The 22,099-nt window shown below is 38.3% G+C and overlaps 1 protein-coding gene across 12 annotated transcripts in view; it reads right to left on the bottom strand.

The window, feature by feature from the left end:
* Window positions 1-3,676: 3,676 nt before the first annotated feature.
* LOC126427331 (zinc finger protein 708-like) overlaps window positions 3,677-22,099 on the bottom strand; it is a 117,828-nt gene continuing 99,405 nt past the window's right edge. For 11 of the 12 annotated variants that reach the window (XM_050089643.1, XM_050089649.1, XM_050089648.1 and 8 more), the window contains 2 exons: window positions 16,556-16,593; window positions 3,677-7,361 (listed from right to left, as the gene is read on the bottom strand). In XM_050089643.1, coding sequence (XP_049945600.1) covers window positions 5,885-7,361; window positions 16,556-16,593 — 1,515 coding nt within the window. In that variant the 3' untranslated portion in view covers window positions 3,677-5,884. Of the gene's footprint in view, window positions 7,362-16,200; window positions 16,341-16,555; window positions 16,594-22,099 lie in introns of those variants that run through there. The other variant, XM_050089653.1, reaches the window with a different exon arrangement.

Genomic DNA, 22,099 nt, shown 5'->3' with positions numbered 1-22,099 from the left:
TTCATCTACTAACAAGCTCCTGCCCTTCCTTTTGCTTCTCTTTATGATTAAATGTAAGTTTCAGTAATTGTAGTGCATGATGTCACCTCTTTTCCTGTTAATGTATTTCTGTTTTCCAATTCATATTGTCATGTTCTGCCATCTGTATTTACCACCTAATTTAATTAGGACTGGTATGGACCAGTTAGCTCCCTCAACAGTCACAAGACTACAGTCCTTTTCAAAAATTGACTATTGTGAACACCTGTTTTCAGTTCATTACATAGGCTATCCTGTGTGGCGCACAACATGCCAGTTTGCTTGAAACATCATGAGCCTAGACAGTTGATTGTGATTCCCTTCCTAGTTCACCTCCTATACTTATTGCACCATCCGTTATATTTTAATTCATTATAATTATAAATGTAACGAATAGTCTCAACTTTAATTTCGTTACAGACAATTGAAGCTGGTTTGGCCATTTCCCTAATAGCTAAGCCCTCTATTCTTTCCCATAGCTCACCAAGGAAGTTATCACTACTGGGTAGGTCTACTGCCTCCTATTGTGATATTCTTGTCCTAAATCTAACATCTCCATATTCATGCCAGTTTACATAATGGACACTTCCAGAATATGGTTTCATTCTCTCTAGATTTTCAGGAAAGTGGGGATAGAAACTCACATTTGGTTTCCTAACAAAGTATAGAATTAGCACAACTACAGTAAATCACACACTTTGGCCAAATGTTGACCTAATTCTGAAATATACCAGGCTATAACGTCTTGTGTTCTTTCTAACACCATGCCAAAAACAACTGGCTGTGTATTCAGTCCTCTCAACATTCAGCCCCACTTAACATAAACCATCACTATTTTTTCGAAAGAATAATAAACGACCAACTTATGCAAAGTTTCAAGATAACTAGCACCTGTGCCAGGCTATAAATACTGCTGATCAATCATTTTGACTGCAAATCCATTGAACCTTTGTACTCTGTTGCAATTGCCTCTACATGAGTGCTAACTCTTGCAGTATGTAAGCAGAAACAACCAGACAATATGTACTACCATCTCTGTATTTTCACTCCGATTTAATGCTCCTTCACTGAATTACACACACTGTTCATTCTGTGAACAACCAGTCACAGTACCACTCCACAATGCTATGCGAGTTTGGTTTTAATGGAAGTGCAGCTGTGCTGAAAACAAATTTGGTATCCCTGCTCGGACTAATGCTTATCGCTGTGATAAAGCTCCTGCGAGCTTCATTCTTTGTTATGCTGTATCACGAAATCCTAGTATGCTGGCATGTGCAGCTCAATCACACTGAAGCCAACATTTTGGCTACCAACTGACAAATTCATAATACAGCCACTGTGCTAATACTGCAATATAAAGAACTTAAAAACGCGACCCTGCGTGACTTAATACATACGGAACTGTGCAAACTGACTGCTACTTTGGAAGTAACCAAAGCCTTACAGATCTTGTTGTGTAACACCCACAAAACAGTTGCATGTTAATACCCTGCACACTACCATTCAGCCAAGACTGCAACAGAGACTCAGCCCTAACTTAGTGCCCACTGAAACCTTCCAGCAAACCATAACTAGTACTTCATTTCCTGCATCAGTACACATGCAAATGATGTACTCCATGTAAGTGTCACCCTTGCCGTATTATTGCACTGCTGCTATTGTACAACTGTCATCGTCTATAGATGTGTTAAATATACAGATATCCTTGTCTGTAACTTACACCAGTTGCCGATTTGAGTGTTATCACCTCTTTCCCTGTCACCTGTGTACCTAATTATGAATGCCATGTTTGACAAACTGACATTCTGATTGTTTGCAAGGGGTGTCCCATCACACTGTCATGTACTTAGAGATTCATCTGTGCTTTAACAATATTACAAGCATCCTACCTTATTACTCTGCACTAGTGTCATTAAATGTGAAACTGAATTGATTTTAGAGGAAACTAAAGAATTCCCTTGCTCTCACACTGTTGAGGTAATGTACAAATTTTTGTTTAGGCCCATTGGGAACAGATTACCATATTTGATAGCACAGTCAACTATAGTAGCAGTTCTCTGCTGTGACCATGCATTAACACTTCAGACTTATTGAGTTTCTCTGATGGTAGACTTTTATTCAACATTCTTATTACATATGTATCACACCCACCATTAGGTTATCTGATCATTTAACTTACACATGCTACAGCTTTGAACTTTTCTGCTAATTTGCCTGAAACACCTTTCGTGGTGGCACCCAACCAACAGCCTGCCCACACACACACACACACACACACACACACACACACACACACACACACACACACACACACACACACACACACTTTCTACAAACCACTCATGAATACTAGCTTTGGAAAATTGCAAGTTACCATTGACCACGGCACTGCACACATCACAGAGGAGTAAGCTGGAATACCTATACAGAGTGGTTGACCCAGTGTCATCTCTCTTCCAGTCACTGTACTTGTCCTCAGAATGGTTGTATGGATCATATGTAATCAAAGATATTGTGAACCATTCAGATCACGTGGTGCACGAGCAGCAGCCGTTGGGTAATTTAATATTTAAGTGGATTTTGGATCCTGGCAAAATTCAGTCATGACTCATTTACAACTAAACATTAGGAGATGAGATGCTGATATGTATTAGTTTGTTTCTATTGTGTAATTTTGTCATTTTGCAACATGTGAGAGCATTACATTCCACTTAGCTAAGGACCGAACCAATGACATTACTTAAGAATCAATATCAATTAAGTACATGAAATAACATTTAATAAAACAACGATAATGTTACAGTTTCTTAAGGATATTAGTTTATTATGAGTATATTATCAGTTTTAATGTATCCTTCAATAACTTTGCAATTTTAACTTTTGTACTACAAACTGCAGATTATAGGAAAAATAATGAATCTTCTAAATATTATTGAGCTAAACCTCCTTTTGTATTGAATCCACATCCTAAAATTGACTTATCCTTGACCATTCTAGTACAATAGTTTATTCTGTGATGATAAGCTTAGGTTATGATTTTATTAGGTGCTGTTACACTCTTAATTTATGGGTATCTATTGTGTTTATGTAGACTCAGTTCTTTGCCTAGTTTTCCACACAACCACTGAAGATGTTCATTTTCTGCTTACATCTCGTGTACCAGACAAATGCTACATGAACCATCTTTAGCTCACACAAATAGATATTCAGTCCATATTGTGTACCTTTTGAAACACGTTACTACAAATTTTACTGTTTTTCTTAGACATTAATGATATGTATACTCGCCACACTTAGTAGCGTATTTTCAGATTCATCAGAATATAAGCCTATTGTCCAGAAACATGGCTTTTCTTTCCTTTCATTGGAAAATAATATTTAATACAATGGTATGTGGATGTTGCCTATTATGAGTAATCTATACAGCAGTTGTGGATGTCCCATCATGAGAAAGATGGAATAAAATGTAATCACATCACTACAAATTGTCACAGCTGAAGTGTAGCAAAACGGAACAGTGCCAATCACTTACTTATAACTATCTCCAGTTGTTACACGTGTAGTTGACATACTAACCCACTTTCACCAATAACAAACAGGTCGGAAATCAAAAATAAAAACAATCGTTCTGAAACTAAAAATAAAGCATGAATACAGATTTCCAAAGACGTCATGTTTATTTACACAAATTAAGGAAACTATCCACATTGAAAACAACTTTGAATGAAATGCAAGAAATATTTAGTACTCATGTTCTGAGCTCTCCCAAGTGTTGTTCTTGTGTATACGAATAACTGGAATCAAATTGTAAGACCTAATGTTTGTTTACCTATTTCATTTTGTGTATAACTTACATGGTATTGAATGCTGAAAAAATAATTAAGAGCTTTGGTGCATAACACCTATCTACATTATCTCTATCACGTACAGAGCTTAGTAAAACAAAAAAATTCGCAAAAAATATAGCTATTGTGCACTGGTGTACATGGCAACCACGAACAATGAATTTATTAGATTACACATTTTAACATCTGACCCATTTATGTAGAGATGCACTGGTGAGCAAAACTGTCATGAATACTGCCTGCAAGGAGTATGAATGCCCCATGTTGTATGCACATGATGCAATAAGCAGATTACAAGTATATAAGCAGACCAGAAATTAACATTGAATTGTTCTACCAATTAGATGGGTCACAGACATATAAATCCAATGACATAAGTGACTTTAGCAAAGGGCTGGTTACAGTGGGATTGTAGTTGGGAACAAGCACCTCAAAAGTGGTGAAGCTGGTAGGCTAGATCTATGCTACTTTTGTGAACATCTGTGGAAAGTGGCTTAAAGGTGATAAACTGATAAACTTATGAAAACATGTAATACACCTATCCATTACAAATCATGCAGGTCAGAGGCTTGCCTGCTCTGTGAAGCTTGACATGTGGCAATATGTCATATCTAATTACAGAAAACAATGCTTGAGCAGCCATAGACGTTTTTGAACCCACAAATCAATGTATATTGTTGAACATGGGGCTCCACAAAAATGTTCAATTGCAACTGCAGTGGGCAAGGGATCATTGATGCTGGAATGAAGGTCAATGCTAATGTCAACTGCCAACTGTCAGGATATGTGACATTTCCTGTTACACCAGGTCAGTTGCAACATCCAGATATGCTATCATCTAGGCGAATGGCACTACGTGGTGGGCCCATTATGCTATGGGGACAGTCACTCAGGCTCCTTTGGGACATCTGGTAGTAATTGAAGGCATCATGAGAGTTGCCGACTATGTGGGTTATTGCTACTGCATAGATTCCTTCATGCCTGATATGCTCTCCCACGGTGAAGGCATCTTACAGCAGGATAACTGCCGATGACACATATGCAGAACGACTCTACAGTTGTGTTAGTAGTATGGTACCTAACATCTTGATCACACCATGTAGCTGATCTGAACGTGTGGAATGCAACTGGTACAACATACATCCAGAAACACATAAATGACATGCCAAGTCCATATCGTGTAAAACTGTCGAAGTATTGTGTTCCAAAGGTGGACAAACATGCTATTAAGCAGGTTGCTATATTTGTTGTTACTCTTACTAATACAGGATTAGTACTAACAGAACATAAATGTAAACTCTATTCATTTCACATACAGCAGATCTCTTGCGAAAACATACCTGACTAAAATAATTGTCATAATCATGTTTCTCCAGTGTTGAGTTTACTAGCCTTTGTGAAGGAAGTGCCATGAATATATTTTTGATGTCACTGTTTCTAAAATGCACAGTTACAAGTACTACATGATGACTATGTTTGGAATAATAAGCAGCAAGTCATCACCTATCCTTGGCCTTATACTGAATATTGCATGGTACTTATGATTCCTGACAAACAGGGATTTATCACAATACACAATTTTCTTTTCTCAAGAGCTATAGGAAAAAACAGAAGTGTTATTGACAAAAACACATTTGAGTCATGTTTCTCGAGTATTTAGTAATACAATTTCTTGACATCTCAAGCAGCAGATATGGATTTTTATATTGTCACATTATCTGTTACCACTCTATAGTACACATTGTTTCACAATTATACCATATTTGTATGTTATTTCACGGGCATTACAATTTATTCTCCCCTTGCTTCTTCCATTATTTTACACACCTTGAGGGCATCAACCAGGAAAACCTATTTACAAAAAACTAACACTTACTTGTAGTTTCTTTCTGATGTATCTTGAGAGTGCCCAACTGAGTGAAACTTTTGTCACTGGTATCACATTTGTGAGGTCCCCTTCCAATGTGTCCTAATGCATGTATCTTGAGATAAGCTGATCTAAGAATGATTTGCCACAAACATCACTTTTGTGAGGTCTCTTCCTGGCATGTATGATTCAGTGTCTTGAGATTGCCTGCTCTAGCAAAAGATCTCCCACGAATCTCACATTTGTGAGGTTTCTTTTCAGTGTGAATTAATACATGTTTCTTGAGATAACGTGTGAGGGCAAACGATTTGTCACAAATCTCACATTTATGAGGTTTCTTTCCAGTGTGAAGTAATACATGTTTCTTGAGACCGTTTGAGAAAGCAAAAGATTTCCCACAAATCTCACATTTATGAGGTTTCTTTCCAGTGTGAGGAAATACATGTGTCTTGAGTTCCCATGAGAAAGCAAAAGATTTCCCACAAATCTCACATTTATGAGGTTTCTTTCCAGTGTGAAGTAACAAATGTTTCTTGAGACTGCTTGAGTAAGCAATAGATTTCCCACAAATCTCACATTTATGAGGTTTCTTCCCAGTGTGAATTAATTTGTGTGCCTTGAGATTGCTTGTCCTGGCAAAAGATTTCCCACAAATCTCGCATTTGTTGGATTTTTTTCCAGTGTGAATTAGTGAATGACTTCTGAGAGCGTCTGTCCTGGCAAAATATTTCCCACAAATCTGGCATTTGTGGGATTTATTTCCAGTGTGTATTAATTTATGTCTATTGAGAGAGCTTCTCCTGGGAAAAGATTGTCCACAAAGCTCACATTTATGAGGTTTCTTTCCAGTGTGAAGAACCATGTGTTTCTTGAGATGGCTTGGGAAAGCAAAAGATTTCCCACAAATCTTACATTTGTGAGGTTTTTTTCTAGTGTGAATTAATCCATGTTTCTTAAGATTGCCTGCACCAGCAAAAGATTTGCCACAAATATCACGTTTGTGGATTCTGTTTGCAGTAAGTAGATCACCCTGGGATCTGACATTAACAGTTGTAGATAGAGATCCATAATGATTTGTTTCCTCTGTATCATTTGTCATGTGTGTGTTACCTATGTCACTAGCAGCTTTCCACATTTCCTTGTATGAATTCAGCTCATTGTATTCTGCGATAGAAACTTCTGGCTCACTATCTGAGAAGATACTGCTTTGATGCTCTTCACTATAGCCATATTTTTCATGGTTTCCAGCAGTTAAGACATGATGATTCTCACTCATTCTCAAATGTTTTTTCAAACTAACATTACTGTGAAATACTTCACCACACCACTTACAAACATACGAAGGTGGTTGCATGCCATCAATGTGCATAAACACATGCTTTATGAATCTGTATTTTGAAGGAAAGCTCTGTTGGCAGAAATTACAGCTATATACATATAATTCCTTTTCCCTCGTACTACAGTTATATTGTGTGGCAACTGAGCAGTTCTTATCAACAGTCATATCTTTTGTATTGGTACCAAACTCATGTGTTGACTTCATGTCTATCACCAACTCATCCTGGACCACTCTATGGCGACTAGTTTCTTCACATGGTATGTCACAGCACCCACCAGCACACTGAGTCAATCTGAAGAGTAATGAGGATAATGTTAAATATTGATATACGTACAACAAAGAAATAATATTTAGGTGTCCATAAATCCAGTACTATAAGCGAGAATTCATAAAATTGCATAAGAAGTTACATATATAGTAACTGTTAGTGATTTAAAATTAAAATATTCCACCACAAGGAAGGAACTGATGAGGTAAAAATAATGATTAATCTGAGTCACTGCCAATTTGATTTGAAATTTTTAGATGGGAATTAAAATAATTCACTTGCAAGTGTTACAAGATCAAGACGCATCCAACACATGGCTAAGAAAAGGTAATATATACAGTGAGACTGAAGGATTCATGATTGCAATACAGGATCAAACAATAAACACCAGATATTACAGCAAGCATATTATTAAAGATCCCGATACCACAACAGATAAATGCAGACTTTGCGAACAACGAATAGAAACAGTAGATCACATCACAAGGGGATGTACAACACTAGCAAATACAGAATACCCCAGAAGACATGACAATGTAGCAAAAATAATACATCAACAACTTACCATACACATAAACTAATAAAACAACACATTCCCACATACAAGTATGCACCACAAAATGTACTGCAGAATGATGAATACAAATTATACTGGAACAGAACCATTATAACAGATAAAACACCACCACATAACAAACCTAACATCATACTCACCAATAAAAAGAAGAAATTAACACAACTAATCGAACTATCCATACCCAATACAACAAATATACAGAAGAAAACAGGAGAAAAAATTGAAAAATACATCCAACTGGCTGAGGAAGTCAAAGACATGTGGCATCAGGATAAAGTTGACATCATAGCAATTATACTATTAAGTACAGGAGTCATACCAAACAATATCCACCAGTACAACAACGCAATACAGCTACAACCAAATGTAGAAAACAGCTACATCCAGAAATCTGTAATTATTGATATATGTTCAATTACCCAAAAGTTCCTAAATGAAATATAATGTATACTGTATAGTTAAAAGGAAGGCATGCTTGATCAAGGTCGACGTCACTTTCCATTTTTAACCAGACATAACGTTTGAGACAGGAAAGAGAAATAATAATAATAATAATAATACAATTATAGCTATGATAGTAGTAGATGTCGTGAAAATATACTTACAGCAATGGATAAATAATTTGCTCACTTGTGACAAACATCAAAGGATAAGGATGCAAGTCATGCATCCAAAGTCCCTGTTGTGAGCCAGTTTAATTATTAATGCTGATGAACAGAGAAAATGAGCAAATAAGCTTCTAACGAACACTATATGCTTTCCTTGCAGCAAAGGTGAAGTCATTGCAGCAGCAGGCATCTGGTGTCAACAAAATGCTGTTCAATCAAACCTACTGTTTGCATACCAGTGGGTGTAAGCATGTCAGAGTGTGTAATATTGAATAGGGAGTTCTAATAAGTGGAATCAGTTGAAAACCATTGATTTAGTGATGACAAAATAATATTCTCGTTGGACGAATGACGTTGACCACGCAATATGTCAAAGTTAATTTCAGCCTTGTTCCACAGAAAAGTTTGCTCTCCCCTGCTGTTACCACGTGATCATACCATCTCTGTAGGGAGTCAGTTGATATAGTTAAAATATTTCACCACAGAAGGAGCACAGATCTACAGGAGCAGACTTTCAAGTTTAATGAAATGCAGTACAGGATGAGCTAATGTGTTGGCAAAGAAGGCAGTCACATATCCTCCAATTCTACAGCACATTGTGCACTTATCTACTGTCCATAGCTTGCCAAACTCTCCATTCATTGGAAACTATAATAGCTCGACTCCCTGATGCATTCTGTGCATTGACTGCAGTGGAAATGTATGATTCAACATTACCAGATGTGGGCACTGAATTACAATTGTTTATGTACCCATCTGTAAGTAAGAGTTTATAAAACCTCTCTATTTCAATGTAAATAAACAGTTACCACCATAACCAAGTGGAAGAAACAGTCTCACCACAAGGGTCTTTAAATGACCGGTCCTGCTATGATGAAGGTAGAAACCAGAAGAACAAGGCAAATGGATCATTACTTCCTGATATTAGAAATGCTTTGGTTATTGGGGCTTCATGCTGCGGAAAATAATCTAGTTTTTACACTGTTGACACATCCTGTGGGAGACGACTTAGAGCATGTATATATTTTTCAAAAATTCAGTTTCAGTCAAAATATCAGCTACTGCAGGAAATTTTGCATGGCGTTAAGGGAGTAACATACTGAACAGCCAGCAAAAGCAGCGACATTCTACCACCTGAAAATGTAAAACTAACACCATATTCATATTTGGCAACATCTCAGTGGAAAATCAGGATATCTGCAGGTATTTCTGATTTGCTCGCCACATGCAAGTCAACGTATTTTATTTCAGTGAGAAATACTTAAGCCTCCCAAAGCTATTTGTATGGGATACATCAATCTTATAACTTTCGAACAGGACTATCTAAATTTAAAGCATATTTTCAAAGTACATGTAGGAAATGACATGCCACTCAATAAATTTGTTACATGTGAGGATTGCTGGAGTAACTCTCAGTATAGCTTGCTGGTTACAGATAAAACTAGTAAATTGAATGAGAGTCAATAGAAACGGAACTTGAACAAATACCTTCAAAAAGGCAATGCACCAAAATGCACATGTGTCAGTATATTGTACACTATGTACAAATTTGAACATGTGTTGTACATTCATTCAGAGGATGCAAAGCACATGCATTTGACAAAAAAAAAAAAAATGGAGGCAGTCAACACTAAATTAAGGGAACTGAAGGTCTTGTCAAGGGAGGTGCTATGAATGTTGAGGTATTGAATGCTCTAATACAGGAATGTGAACTGTGTGTCAACAAGAAATTAAAGATGTGTGTGTGTGAATTCCTATGGGACCAAACTGCTAGGGTCATCGGTCCCTAGACTTACAAACTACTTAAACTAACTTACGCTAAAGACAACACACACACCCATGCCCGAGGGAGGACTCGAACCTCCGGCGGGCAAGAAATTAAAGAAGTCGATGCAAAACTAACGTATGTGTGGAACAAGAATGTGATGGCTAAGGCACTTTACTCCCATCACCACCCATAGTCTCAAAGCACATTTAGATTGTAAATTGTCTCAAAAATGCCTTAGTATACAGCAGGATGTTGCCGAAAAAGTGTAATGCTAAAAATAGAGGTGTGGAAGGCAATGTGATAGAAGTTACTTTTGTGAAAGTTGGGTCAACTGCAACAAGACCAGCATCTCTCAGTAACATTTAAGCCAGGAACTGACAGGCTGGAAGAACTGTCATGCACTGTAGATATAAGCAGAAACAGGAGGAGGAGGAGGAGGAGGAGGAGGAGGAGGAGAAGTAGCAATGATGAGTTAAGACAACATATGGGGTCATCAGGACGAAACCATATTTGGTAGGTAAGCACTCAATATGCTTAACCAAGAAGGCCATAAGAATTGGGAACAAGGAATTTGAAAGATTGCCTAGGCTCTTACAGTTAATAATTCTGAAAATGTCAAATGTCAAAAATATACCCTGAAACTATAAAAACATGTAGTCCACTATTACGAATTACCAACACATGTAAAACCCCAAAAGGATGAATGGAAGTTTCATATAGTGACGAATACAGGATTTTAACTGTACCAGCAGTAGCAGCTCCACATAGTGCAGGTAAAATAACCGAAGTTTAGCCTGAAAGACTGAACAATCTACCTCTAGAGTATACAAATTATGGTAACTAAATGAAATCATAGCTCGATTACGACTGTTTACAACTTCCGCTGGTGAAGAGAATGCTGATCACATGAGCAAAATATTATCAATCTTACCTGAGCTTTGAAAAATATGCATCGTCGAGTAATTGTGGAGGGAGTTGTTCATGAGCTTTACAGACCTGTATGCAGAATATTTCTGATAATACAAGGAATGGATTATGCGTGGCAGGCTGGTCTCAGATACGCAAGACTACTTAAAATGAAATAATGGTTTCAAGTACATTCTCATGGTCACAGACACACGTTCCAATTTTGCTTGGGCCTCACCTTTGAAAGTAAAGATAGGGAAGGAGGTTTGAGAGGTTTCTAAACAATTGTTGCAGACAGGACTAACTCGACTCCCAACAACCTTGAAGCATGTGATGGAAGTAAATTTTACAATAGGCATATCAAGGTAGAATTGGAATGATGTTGGATAAATCACTACTCAACATTCTCCCATTTGGAAACTAGCACTGCCAAATGGTTAAACTGGACAATCGAAAACCGAATGTGGAAGCAATGTAATCTTCTACGTATGTGCAAATGGCTGAACATACAGCCACAGATCATTGACAAGTATAATCGCATTATTCACCACAGAATTAAGAACAAACCTTATGAACTATGGGAAAGCTTTAAACCCGTTATGTTCCTCATAGAGCAGATCGTAAGATGTCGAGGGAACAGGGCTTTGATGAAATGGTTTAGTTTCTCATCGAAGCTCAACAGCTGGGTGAACAGTCGCAAATTGCTATGCAATACGAAAATCAAAGCTCAAACCATGCAGTAGTGTGGCACGAGTGATAGGAAATGTGTCAACAAATTTGGAGGTGGTATTCTCAAGAGTCTGCCATGCGAACTTTGTATTTCTGGATACAATGTCTGTGGAGCTGGAACAAAATTGAAATAGCACCTAGATTATGGCGATAAGGGCTTTAACACATTGGAAAATGTGTGCAAGAGCACATCATCATCACCTACACTACAAATAAAGATCACCATACTGCACACCAAATACTCATTGATAAGGCTGCGCAGGTATGTCAAGGGACGGATATTCATATAGGACAACCTATTCCCGCATATGATGTTGATAAGGCAATGTTTGCTCGAACTTAAATTGGGTACTGGACTAACCTTCAAGCAATACTGAATACAACTCACTATATGCTAAAGATGAAGAAAAACCGATGCGATATTTACAGAATTGGTGACAGTAGCAAAAGGTGCCTTGAGGCAGAAACATGGAAGGAAATGACGGGTTAAAACGCCCAGGTTCCTACCAATACCAAAGACATCTGGTGAAGTAATTCAGGTTCTGATTCCTACATTTGCTGGGCTGTCAGCCACTGGTTTCATTAGCTAGGAGAGCTGAAATATTTCAAGCAGTACAGAATGCCCAAAAAAGGGAAAAGTAATTACAAGCAACTAAAAGGTGTAATATGGCCATGGAGGCCGTCACTATAGGTAAAGGCCTGTATTTACAATACGGAAAATTGCTTGGGTTGTACATTAAAAAAAAACTTCCACAGCAATGGTACTGGAAAGAAGGATTAAAAACATAGATCTGCTTAAACTCATCAGAAAATTTTAAAACACAAGATTTTACAGTGTGTTTATGTAGGATACTTTGCATGAGACAATGTGGAAATCCACAAAAGGTGGAACTGTAAATTTAGATGTTGTTCGGGGTATGAAGCTTTTGGTGATTTAAGGCCACCTGAAGAATTGTGTTGTCACTTCACCAAAAGGAATCAGCTGTTGTACAATGTTTGGTGCTACCATGACTTCAGTTCATACCTCTGAGGATATTTCTGAATGATATTTTTTCTGAAAATTGCTGAAAAACAAGCAGTATGCAAACCTCTGCATCATTTGAAGCTTTGATGTACTGACTTTCACTCTAATCCTAATTGGTCTAAATTTAAAGCAAACTACTTTCCTCCAATACACGAGCAGGGGGCAGTGACGTACAGTGTTGACTGGCTGGAAACACACGAAAGCATACCTAATGTCACTGAATTTAGGAGACAGGTTGATGTAGAACTGAAACTGATTGTAAAATCCTTGATGAAAAGGGAGATGAGATACCTGGTGGGAGAGTCCACATGGTTAATGGGGACAGCAAAGGCAATGATACAACGGGCATTCAGGCATCATGTTTTCCTGCATAAGTGTGTGTGTGTGACAAATCCAAACCATATAAACCTTGAGACAACTTTGTCTTTCAAAATTTCCTCTAGTAAATGTGGCAGATGGCCGCTGAAGCCCCAGATGTATGGACTACAGAGGATACCAGCCCTCCAGCAGATGTATCACAATGATGGTTCAAAATGTGGAGAGCACATCTCCGCAAGCAAACCACATTGCTGCATGCCTCAGTCCACCAGGGAACAGAACATGCTACAGTAAACATGAAGTGCATGGTATGGAACATACTTCGGCGGTAGGGATAACGTTTGGAAGATACTTTAAGTGGTCATCACAGCTGTGTAAATGTAGTGAGGGAGGGGTAAAGCCTGCAGTTGGCCTTGGAAAGCTGCTAATTGGATTTGCACTCAGGTGAGTTAGTAGTCGGCGAATGGATAGCACACAGAAAGTGATCACTTGAGTATGTATCAGAGGGAATGGGTCATTCAACATGATGAGCGAGCTGGACAGTGCAGAATGAGAGGTCCAAATGGTAATAAATGTGCATGGAATCTGAAAGGAACGTGGGTGCTCCAGTGCTAAGAGATTCAGGAAGTCAGCTAAGAGGGAACCTCTTGGACAGGTTCTCCCAGAGCACCAAAGCAGATGGTGTGCATTAAAGTCGCCCAGCAGCAAAAAGGCGTGAGGGAGCTGATCAATGAGCTGGAGTACGTCCAACTTAGTAACAGCAAATGAAAGAGGGGTGTACAAGTTATGAAGAGGAAAGGTGAAATGAGGGAGGAAAATGTAGACGGCAACAGCTAGCAGTCGAGTGTTCAATGAGATGGATGACCAGCATGGCTCCCCATGAGGTGGAATGCTGTCCTTGGGGGAAGATCACAGAGGACCAGAAGGAAACATGAGAGATCAAAGGGGTTGTGAGGACAATTTTTTTTTCTTGGAAGCAGATAACAAGTGGACACTGCAATTCCAAGAGCAACTGTGACTCCTCCTTGTTAGATCTAATGCCACGAATGTTCCACTGGAGAAGAGTCATAATGGGGAATGGGGATTGGGGAGGAGCGAACACAGGATGGTTAGTCACCTAGGTGGCTGCTGAGTGCCAGCCTTCAAAAATCCACTACTACAGGGGGCAGATGCTGCAGAATACTGTTCCATGAGGTCTACAAACATATTAGCTTCCCCCCTGGGTCAGCCTGTGAATTCCATGGCAGAAAACCAGTAAGCAGTGGGCACCAGCAAAATGGAGGTCAGCCGGGTGAGGGTATATGTGGCAACACCACTGAAGAAGATCTCTAAGTCAGGGAAGGAGAAAACCGTTCGTTTCTGTTTGATTTCTTAGAACTTTCTAGTTGGCAGATGAAGACTATGGTTTTAACTGTAGAAAGTCTTTGCAGGAGTACAGCTTTTATCCTTTCAGCCTGACAGTTGTGTAGCAGGTGATTTCGCTACCAGGGGCAAAGATCTGAAGGCCTGTTGCACAGCTGTAGGAGACGGCGGTGCTACTGTGACCTGGGTGATTTCACTACTGCAATACTGAACTTGAGGTTGCAAGTCTGGGTGGGCATATTCTCCGTTATGCATGGCATAGCAAAATTGGTACTGTAAATGCCAGATGGTAAAATGCATGGATTTTGACTAGCTAACAACTGCAAGTTAAAGTGTGGGGTTTGATGTCCTTCACTCAGATCTCATGGATGGTTCAATCATTAAGACCCATTGGACATTCATGGGATTACGGTTGATACAGCAGAGAGGAGGCAAACAGCTGCCCTCATGAACATCTTTGCTGAGAGTAACGCATTTGGCTATGTTTTGACAGGATACATGTTTTATTATAATGTTGAAACTTGTAAGAGCTCATCTGGTTTGGAGTGCATGGTTGGACCGTGATGACTTCATAGCCTGCCTTAATCTGTGAGGCAATCACTACTTGAGCAGACGGTAGAAAGAGTGCATGTGGGCATTAAGTTCGCATCCATCTTCTTCATTACTCAATGGGTCACAGTGATGCCATGATTAGAGAGGTAAGTGTGGATTTCTCCCTCAGTGAGGCCATCTAGCATCAGAATGTAAAGAACACCATGTGAAGATTTCAGTGAACGATGGTCCTCAACACAAATAGGATAACTCTGGAGGAGTAATGCTGTAAGCAATTGTTGGGCTTGGAAATCACAATACGTCTTCAGAAGCAAAGTTGTATTACATAAATGACAAAAGAATTTCACAGGGTCTGCAACTGCTACAGCAACTTTCAGAATGTATGCATTAACAATAGAAAAGGACTGACCACCTCTGGTACATGATACTGTGAGGACATTTAGTAGACACGAACTAAGATGGTGATTGAGTCATTGCTAAATAATAAGCCATGATTGCCAACATCTCCAATGGTATGCTCCTTCCAATTGGGGGTCCCCTCAAAGGAGGATTCACCCACCATAAATGACTTCACTCCTCAGGTCACACCTCCCAAACTCCTGACAGAGGGATCAATTGGCATTTGGGAAGGTAACAGCTTAGGCAGTCACCCCTGTCTGGGCCTGACCTGTATCAGAGGGTATGTGTGAACCCTACCTGTTGATGCAGAGCTGGGAATTAATCATTACCTTCTCACCTGTAATGTGTTTAATGAATGGGTCAGCCTTCAGGGAACACCGGGACAAAGGAGAAACAAAGAGAATCAGGATTCACCAGTTAAGTCTTCACAACCTTACTGAAACTGGCACCAGCTACTTACGGTTCTTCTTGATGGTGGCCCATAAACTGTCACCACTAAAAGCTTGTGTGTTTCCTGAGCACCACTGTGGTACAGCATTGAAAGAGCTGTTCAACACTATATGCATTAATCTGAAAGATTGGGAATCAGCTCCAATTTTTGGATATATAGCCACTCACCCTTTCTTCTTACTTGTTCTACTGCAGTATGACATTAGCTTGTGTCCATCAAGATGAATCGGTTGAATTTCAGTGATTTTCATGTGGTGATGTGCATTAAGCACACCACAGCTGCTGACATATCATCTGAACTTTTATTTTCCTGTACAGATATTAGATATTTGCTCTATTTATCTAGGAACAGTCACATAATGGTTGTTGCAGAGAACAACATTACTGACCATACTGCATTGTAATGAAGTTGCTTATCGGTAATATTGAATAATTACAGTAGTGCATTTTATTCCTTAAGTACTTTCACAAGTAATAAAAATTTATATTTCTCAAAATGTTTTGCAGTGAATTATGAAAACGTACCTTGTACTATCAGATGCATATCCTGTTGAGGTTTCCACCTGAAATATTTGAAGAAATGGCCTGTGACTTACAACTGATGAGACAGTAAATAAATATAATTCTATTAATGCCCACCAACATGTGAGTGGTCCAAAAAATGCTTTAAGTGAGGCTTGAAAATATCATTAAAGAGGACATGATAAATAGTTGCAGTTAATGAAACAGAATGTTAGTAAGAATTCACTCTCCATTTTCTCACTTTGTCTTCAGTACTGTAAATATCTACACAAGCCAGTAATTCGGTTGTAGCCATACTTCCTACTAGACACTTCACAAAGAAAATTGACCACAAACATCTTTAATCTGACATGCACCTACTACTTGTGTAAAATTTTCGTTCACTTTTTTTTTATTATGAAAAGTGACAGATGAATCTATCATCGCAAGTGACACAATTGGGCCTTTGTTCACTGGGCAGTCCAGACCAACTTGCAGAGATGAGGAGTGACTTCTAAACCCAACCATAAGTTCACTCCCAGAACTACATACACGCTTTGACCATTAAATATACAAACACTAATAAATATTGGCAGACTCAAAATACTTTCAGACATTGTAAATGGACAACAAGTTAAAATTGGCATTATAAAATAGCATGTTCACAGATGAAAAAATACCACATTCAGAGAACTATAGATTTTTCACAAAGAACACAGGGAAGAAAGTCATGAAACTACTCCAGAACTAGGCTCTGCATTCATAAATGGCAAATCTATTTTGCAGTCAGTACCAAATTTTTCATTACCTCCAGAAAGACTCTCTCCCTGCAATAATTCAACATTTAGATGAGAAGTACACAATAATTAATGGTCATGTACCAATAAATCAGGGTAACAAGAACAATGCAGAAAGCAAAACAGTCCTGAGAACAATGTTGAGAAGAATCTGGTGAAGTGCTAGAGGAATACATAAAAATTTTATTAAATTTTTATCCTCAGACTGGCACAGGATGGAGATGAGAACATTTTCTGCCTCAACTGCTATTAACTGTATTTATTCACAACTGGAATTTTGACTTATGCCATTCTCCAGTGACATCTTACTACAAGCTACATCGAAGTTATTAAATGTCACACCTAGTGCTTGGGGAGTGGATATTAAGACGTGCAGTATGACATGACTGAAATAAATTAGTACATGAAGTACTACCATTGTCTGGACATACAGATTACGAAGAGTCCTATCTTGTAATGAATATGGAATTTGTGAACATGGTTAACACTAGGAAAGTAGTACCTCAAAAGGATTCAGACGTCACACTGGACTACCACTTGAGAACTGTACAGCTGCCAAATTAATTTTGAATACATACATTCCATAACCGTCCACGGAGAAAATGTTTCCATTTATGTCTGCCTGACTGTGGATGTAAGAAAAAAGGAAAAATGGTAAGAAAAAGACATTTAGCTAAATTGTTGGCAGATAACACCCCACCCACATACACCAGTATAAAGATATGAGGTCAACAATAATATGATTTGAGAATATCAGATAGCTTATGTTCCAACAACAAAGCACAATTCCAAAAAGGTGATGATTTCCAGAGTTGGACAAAGATACCTGTTGAAATTGACTATTATCACCGAATCATAAAAGTAATTTTCCTGGCCTGTAATAACAGATAGCCATGTTCACAGAAGATTAAAAGAAATTCCACAAAAAGTTCGAGGAGAAAACAACACTAACAATTACAAAATAGGAGATTTATCAGAGATAGCTTAGGACAGGATGGTCCTCTGAAGGGCAAATCGATAAAGGACTGAAGGAGCAAAATACTATTGGAATACATCTGTAAACCTTAGAAGGCTTATGACTATGAAGCAAGACTGCTTTTATTCAAAATCCTTACAGAATCTGTAATACAGAAGACAACACAAATCATCTTAAAGAACTACAGCCTCATTTGAGACAAGAACAGACTTTAGCCAAGGCAAAGGACTAACGCCATTCTTCTTTCAGACCATACTAGAAAAGTGAACATTCAACTGATGGAGCAGTTGTCAGAATCCAATACCAGAAGTTGAATACTGGGTGTCAAAATTGTCTGTTCAACTTTTGTACATAATTAAGCAATACTCATGGAGTAGAGAAAGCACAAAACAAAGAGAGAGAAAAACAGTAGGAAAAGCGTGACTACTTGTCTACTCTGGTAAGAAGCAGTAGTGGGTAACAACAGGACTGCAATATCCCAATCAAATAGTAAGTATGGGAGTATCAGGGGAAGACAAATTTAAGGATCTATGAGAAGTCATGTAGCCAAATGGTGGGGAAAATGGAGCCACAAAAGGTAGACTATGAAAGATGGTCTTTGCATTTCTGTTAACAAAAGATGTTTACAGTAAAAATTCTTTCTCCAAAATTACAGAACCTCAGACTTGCAAGGCAGTCATTTGGCCAGGATACACATCTGCATCACAAACACTAATTTTGGAATCAACAAACGATAGTGAAAATTATGAAAAACGGAAAGATATTAGGAAACAGGACACCAGTACAATCATTTAAATTCAGGAACAACAAAGAAGTATAGATAAATATGTAGGAAAATAACTGGAGACAAAATTTGGCAAAGAAGGCTAATGAATTTTATCATACTAAAAAGAAAAACTGTGCAACAGTACTAAAAACTTAAGAAAAGAACTCAATGGCTTACAGAACTGCACCAAGACCTACCAGAAACCAGTATAAATAAGCAAGAAATTTAAAACCAAATACAGAAACAGAATTGAGTTGATAAATTCACCACAGCAAAATAGTTCCGAAAAGACAAGACAGAAACTGGATGTCAATTGAGTGGAAACAAGAAAGCGTACAGATGAAAGAGTAGCATAAAGAAATGTAAAGCCTTAGCTGGCCTGTAGCTGAGAAGGAAAAAAAAAATATTGTTCCACATTTCTAGTACCATCTCAATAAAGCGCAGCAATTGTATATGTACTGCAAACACATTACAGCAAGGGGGTCAAAGAGTCTCTGCAAATATGCAGGGAACAGTATTTGGAGTGTTTTGTTATGCTACAGCAGTGCTCAGAAATGTTTTGCAGTTGTGTTATGCTGTCAGTACTGTTTGCATGCAGTCAAAAGAGAGCAACATGTATGTGTCACTCCATCAAGAGCTTCATGCTGCTGGGGTTACATATCTAGTGAAAGAGCAAGATCATACAACAATGTAAGTATGTATTTCTTTAGCTTAAAGTATGTAGCTTGCCTTGATGGTATGGTATTCATTAACTACTATGACTCATGTATTCATTCAGTGGTCGTTTACTTGTAGAGAACTAAAAGTATAGCAAAACGAAACACTTGCTTGATGTGAGACAAGCTGTTTTGCATGACTTCAAGATTGGGAGGTAGCAATTTAGCACTGCTAGAGACTATGGCATATCACAACTACTAAGAAGTGTGCAGTCAGCGGCCAGAATAGGAAATAACAGTAACCAGTAAGCCAAGGTCAGGTCATCCTTGAAGAGCAATGAGGAAGGGCAGAATGATTTGTAAGCAATCAGCTGCTGCTCCAAGTGAAAAACATCTCAACAAGTCAGGGATAATAGGAAGCAACATAATGGATTGAGCCAATGCACATCTACTGTAAAAAGTCACTAAGTAACAGATGATTTACATGATAAATGACATAAACCCACTCATAAATTCAAAAAATAAGGACAGGATAGAGTTTGCAAGGAAACCTCGAACTTGGAATGCCAAAGATAAGTCTAAGATATCATGGAAAAACAAAAATTAATTTAACATATTTATTTTCTGATGGTGTCCAGTGTACTGGATGATTCAGTAAGAATTGGCACCAAGAATAACTCTGGAAGTATGGTAGGAGTTGAAAAGTTTGTGGGAAAAAAGTTGCATGATAGAACAGGGGCCATAATATGGTGGTTTTTTTGTTGCTTCAGAGATATAAAGGTCAACTTTTTTTTTTTAATGGGATGCTATAGTTTGCTACACATTTTCTGATAGCGGCTATGGAGACAAATCCAATGATGAGTAACAGTAAGGGCTTTGAAGGTCAATGAAGGTGGCATTAACATCCATTTACAGAAGGTGTTCAAAGTGATGATCATTGGTATCAATGTAGTGCTGCGATTCTCTTATCATGGATTCAGTGGTATTCCGTATCACCTTGGCACATATTGAAGCACATGCGCTGAAAATTATCTCTCGCGAATCTTCAGGTGTAGTTGGAACGTCTTTATAAACAATGTCTTTTATGAATACCCACAAGAAATAATCCAAAGGCATCAAATCCGGCAAACCAGCCAGCCACGAAATCACCTCCATGTCCAATGATTTGGGAATTCTCTCTGCAACTCACTTCTAGCCATCAGCGAAAAATATGCCAGACACCCATTGTATTGATACCACATTCTGTTCCTTGTTCCTAAAAGTATTTCTTCCAATAACAGGCCTAATGTTTCTTGCAGGAAATTGGTGTACTTCCTACTATTAAGACTGCCTTTGATGAAATAGGAACCTTTAATTATGTCTTCCAGAATCCCACACTATACCATCACTGACCACAGTTTTTGGTGTGTAACTTGCAGCAATGAACATGGGTTTTCAGTTGCCAAATAATCCATATTATGCAAATTAGTATTTCCATGGCTCACGAATGAAGCCTCGCCACTAAATAAATTAATAAATGTTTCCTCCCTCAATCTGAGCTTGAGCCATCAGCAGAATTTAATGCGATGCATACAATACGTACCAGTTAATTCTTGGTGAAGCCTGATATTGCATGGATGATATTTATGGTCATGCAGAACATGAACAACAGTACTCTGGCTCATCCCAAATTCCCTTGCAATTTGATGCAAACTAGCGCTAGAATCTCTAACCGCAGTACAACAGTACCAGCTCTCACTGAATTTTGTTGGTCTTCTCTGTAAATGAAAAGCATATCGACATTCTTCAAAGGACTACATCATTCACATTCACTTTATTTGATGAGACTAGTCTTTCTGTTCCTGTTAGTGTTGTATTGCAAAACTTGTCAAATGGCGTTTACACATCAATGACACATTAGATGGATATGGCCTATTTGACGGATATTTACTATTTGCACGAGTTATGAGAGAGAATTGTGTGCTTCGATAAGTGCCAATGTGATAAGGAATACCACTCAATGCATGATAAGATGGTTGCAGCATGGCATTGAATGGTCATCACTTCGAACATCATCTGTAAGTGGACGTTCGTGCCACCTTCTTGACCTCCTTTGACCTTCACAGACCTTACTGTAATGCACGATTTGATTCCTCTTGATGACCGCTATCAGAAAATGAGTACTAAACTATAGCATCCCATTAAAAAAAAGAAAAAGAAAAACTAAGTTGACCTTCATATCTGATGCAAACCCATCTAGCAACAAAACACCAACATCATATTATGGCCCCCGTTGTCCCATGTAACATTTGTCCCACAAACTTTTCAGCTACTCTAATACTTTCGCAGTTATTCTAGGTGGCAATAGTTACTTGCCCTATATACATAACAAAA

The sequence above is a fragment of the Schistocerca serialis genome, chromosome 11 (genome assembly GCF_023864345.2).
Source record: "Schistocerca serialis cubense isolate TAMUIC-IGC-003099 chromosome 11, iqSchSeri2.2, whole genome shotgun sequence".
NCBI classification, from domain to species: Eukaryota; Metazoa; Arthropoda; class Insecta; order Orthoptera; family Acrididae; genus Schistocerca; species Schistocerca serialis.
This window is presented reverse-complemented; position numbering and strand designations above follow the sequence as displayed.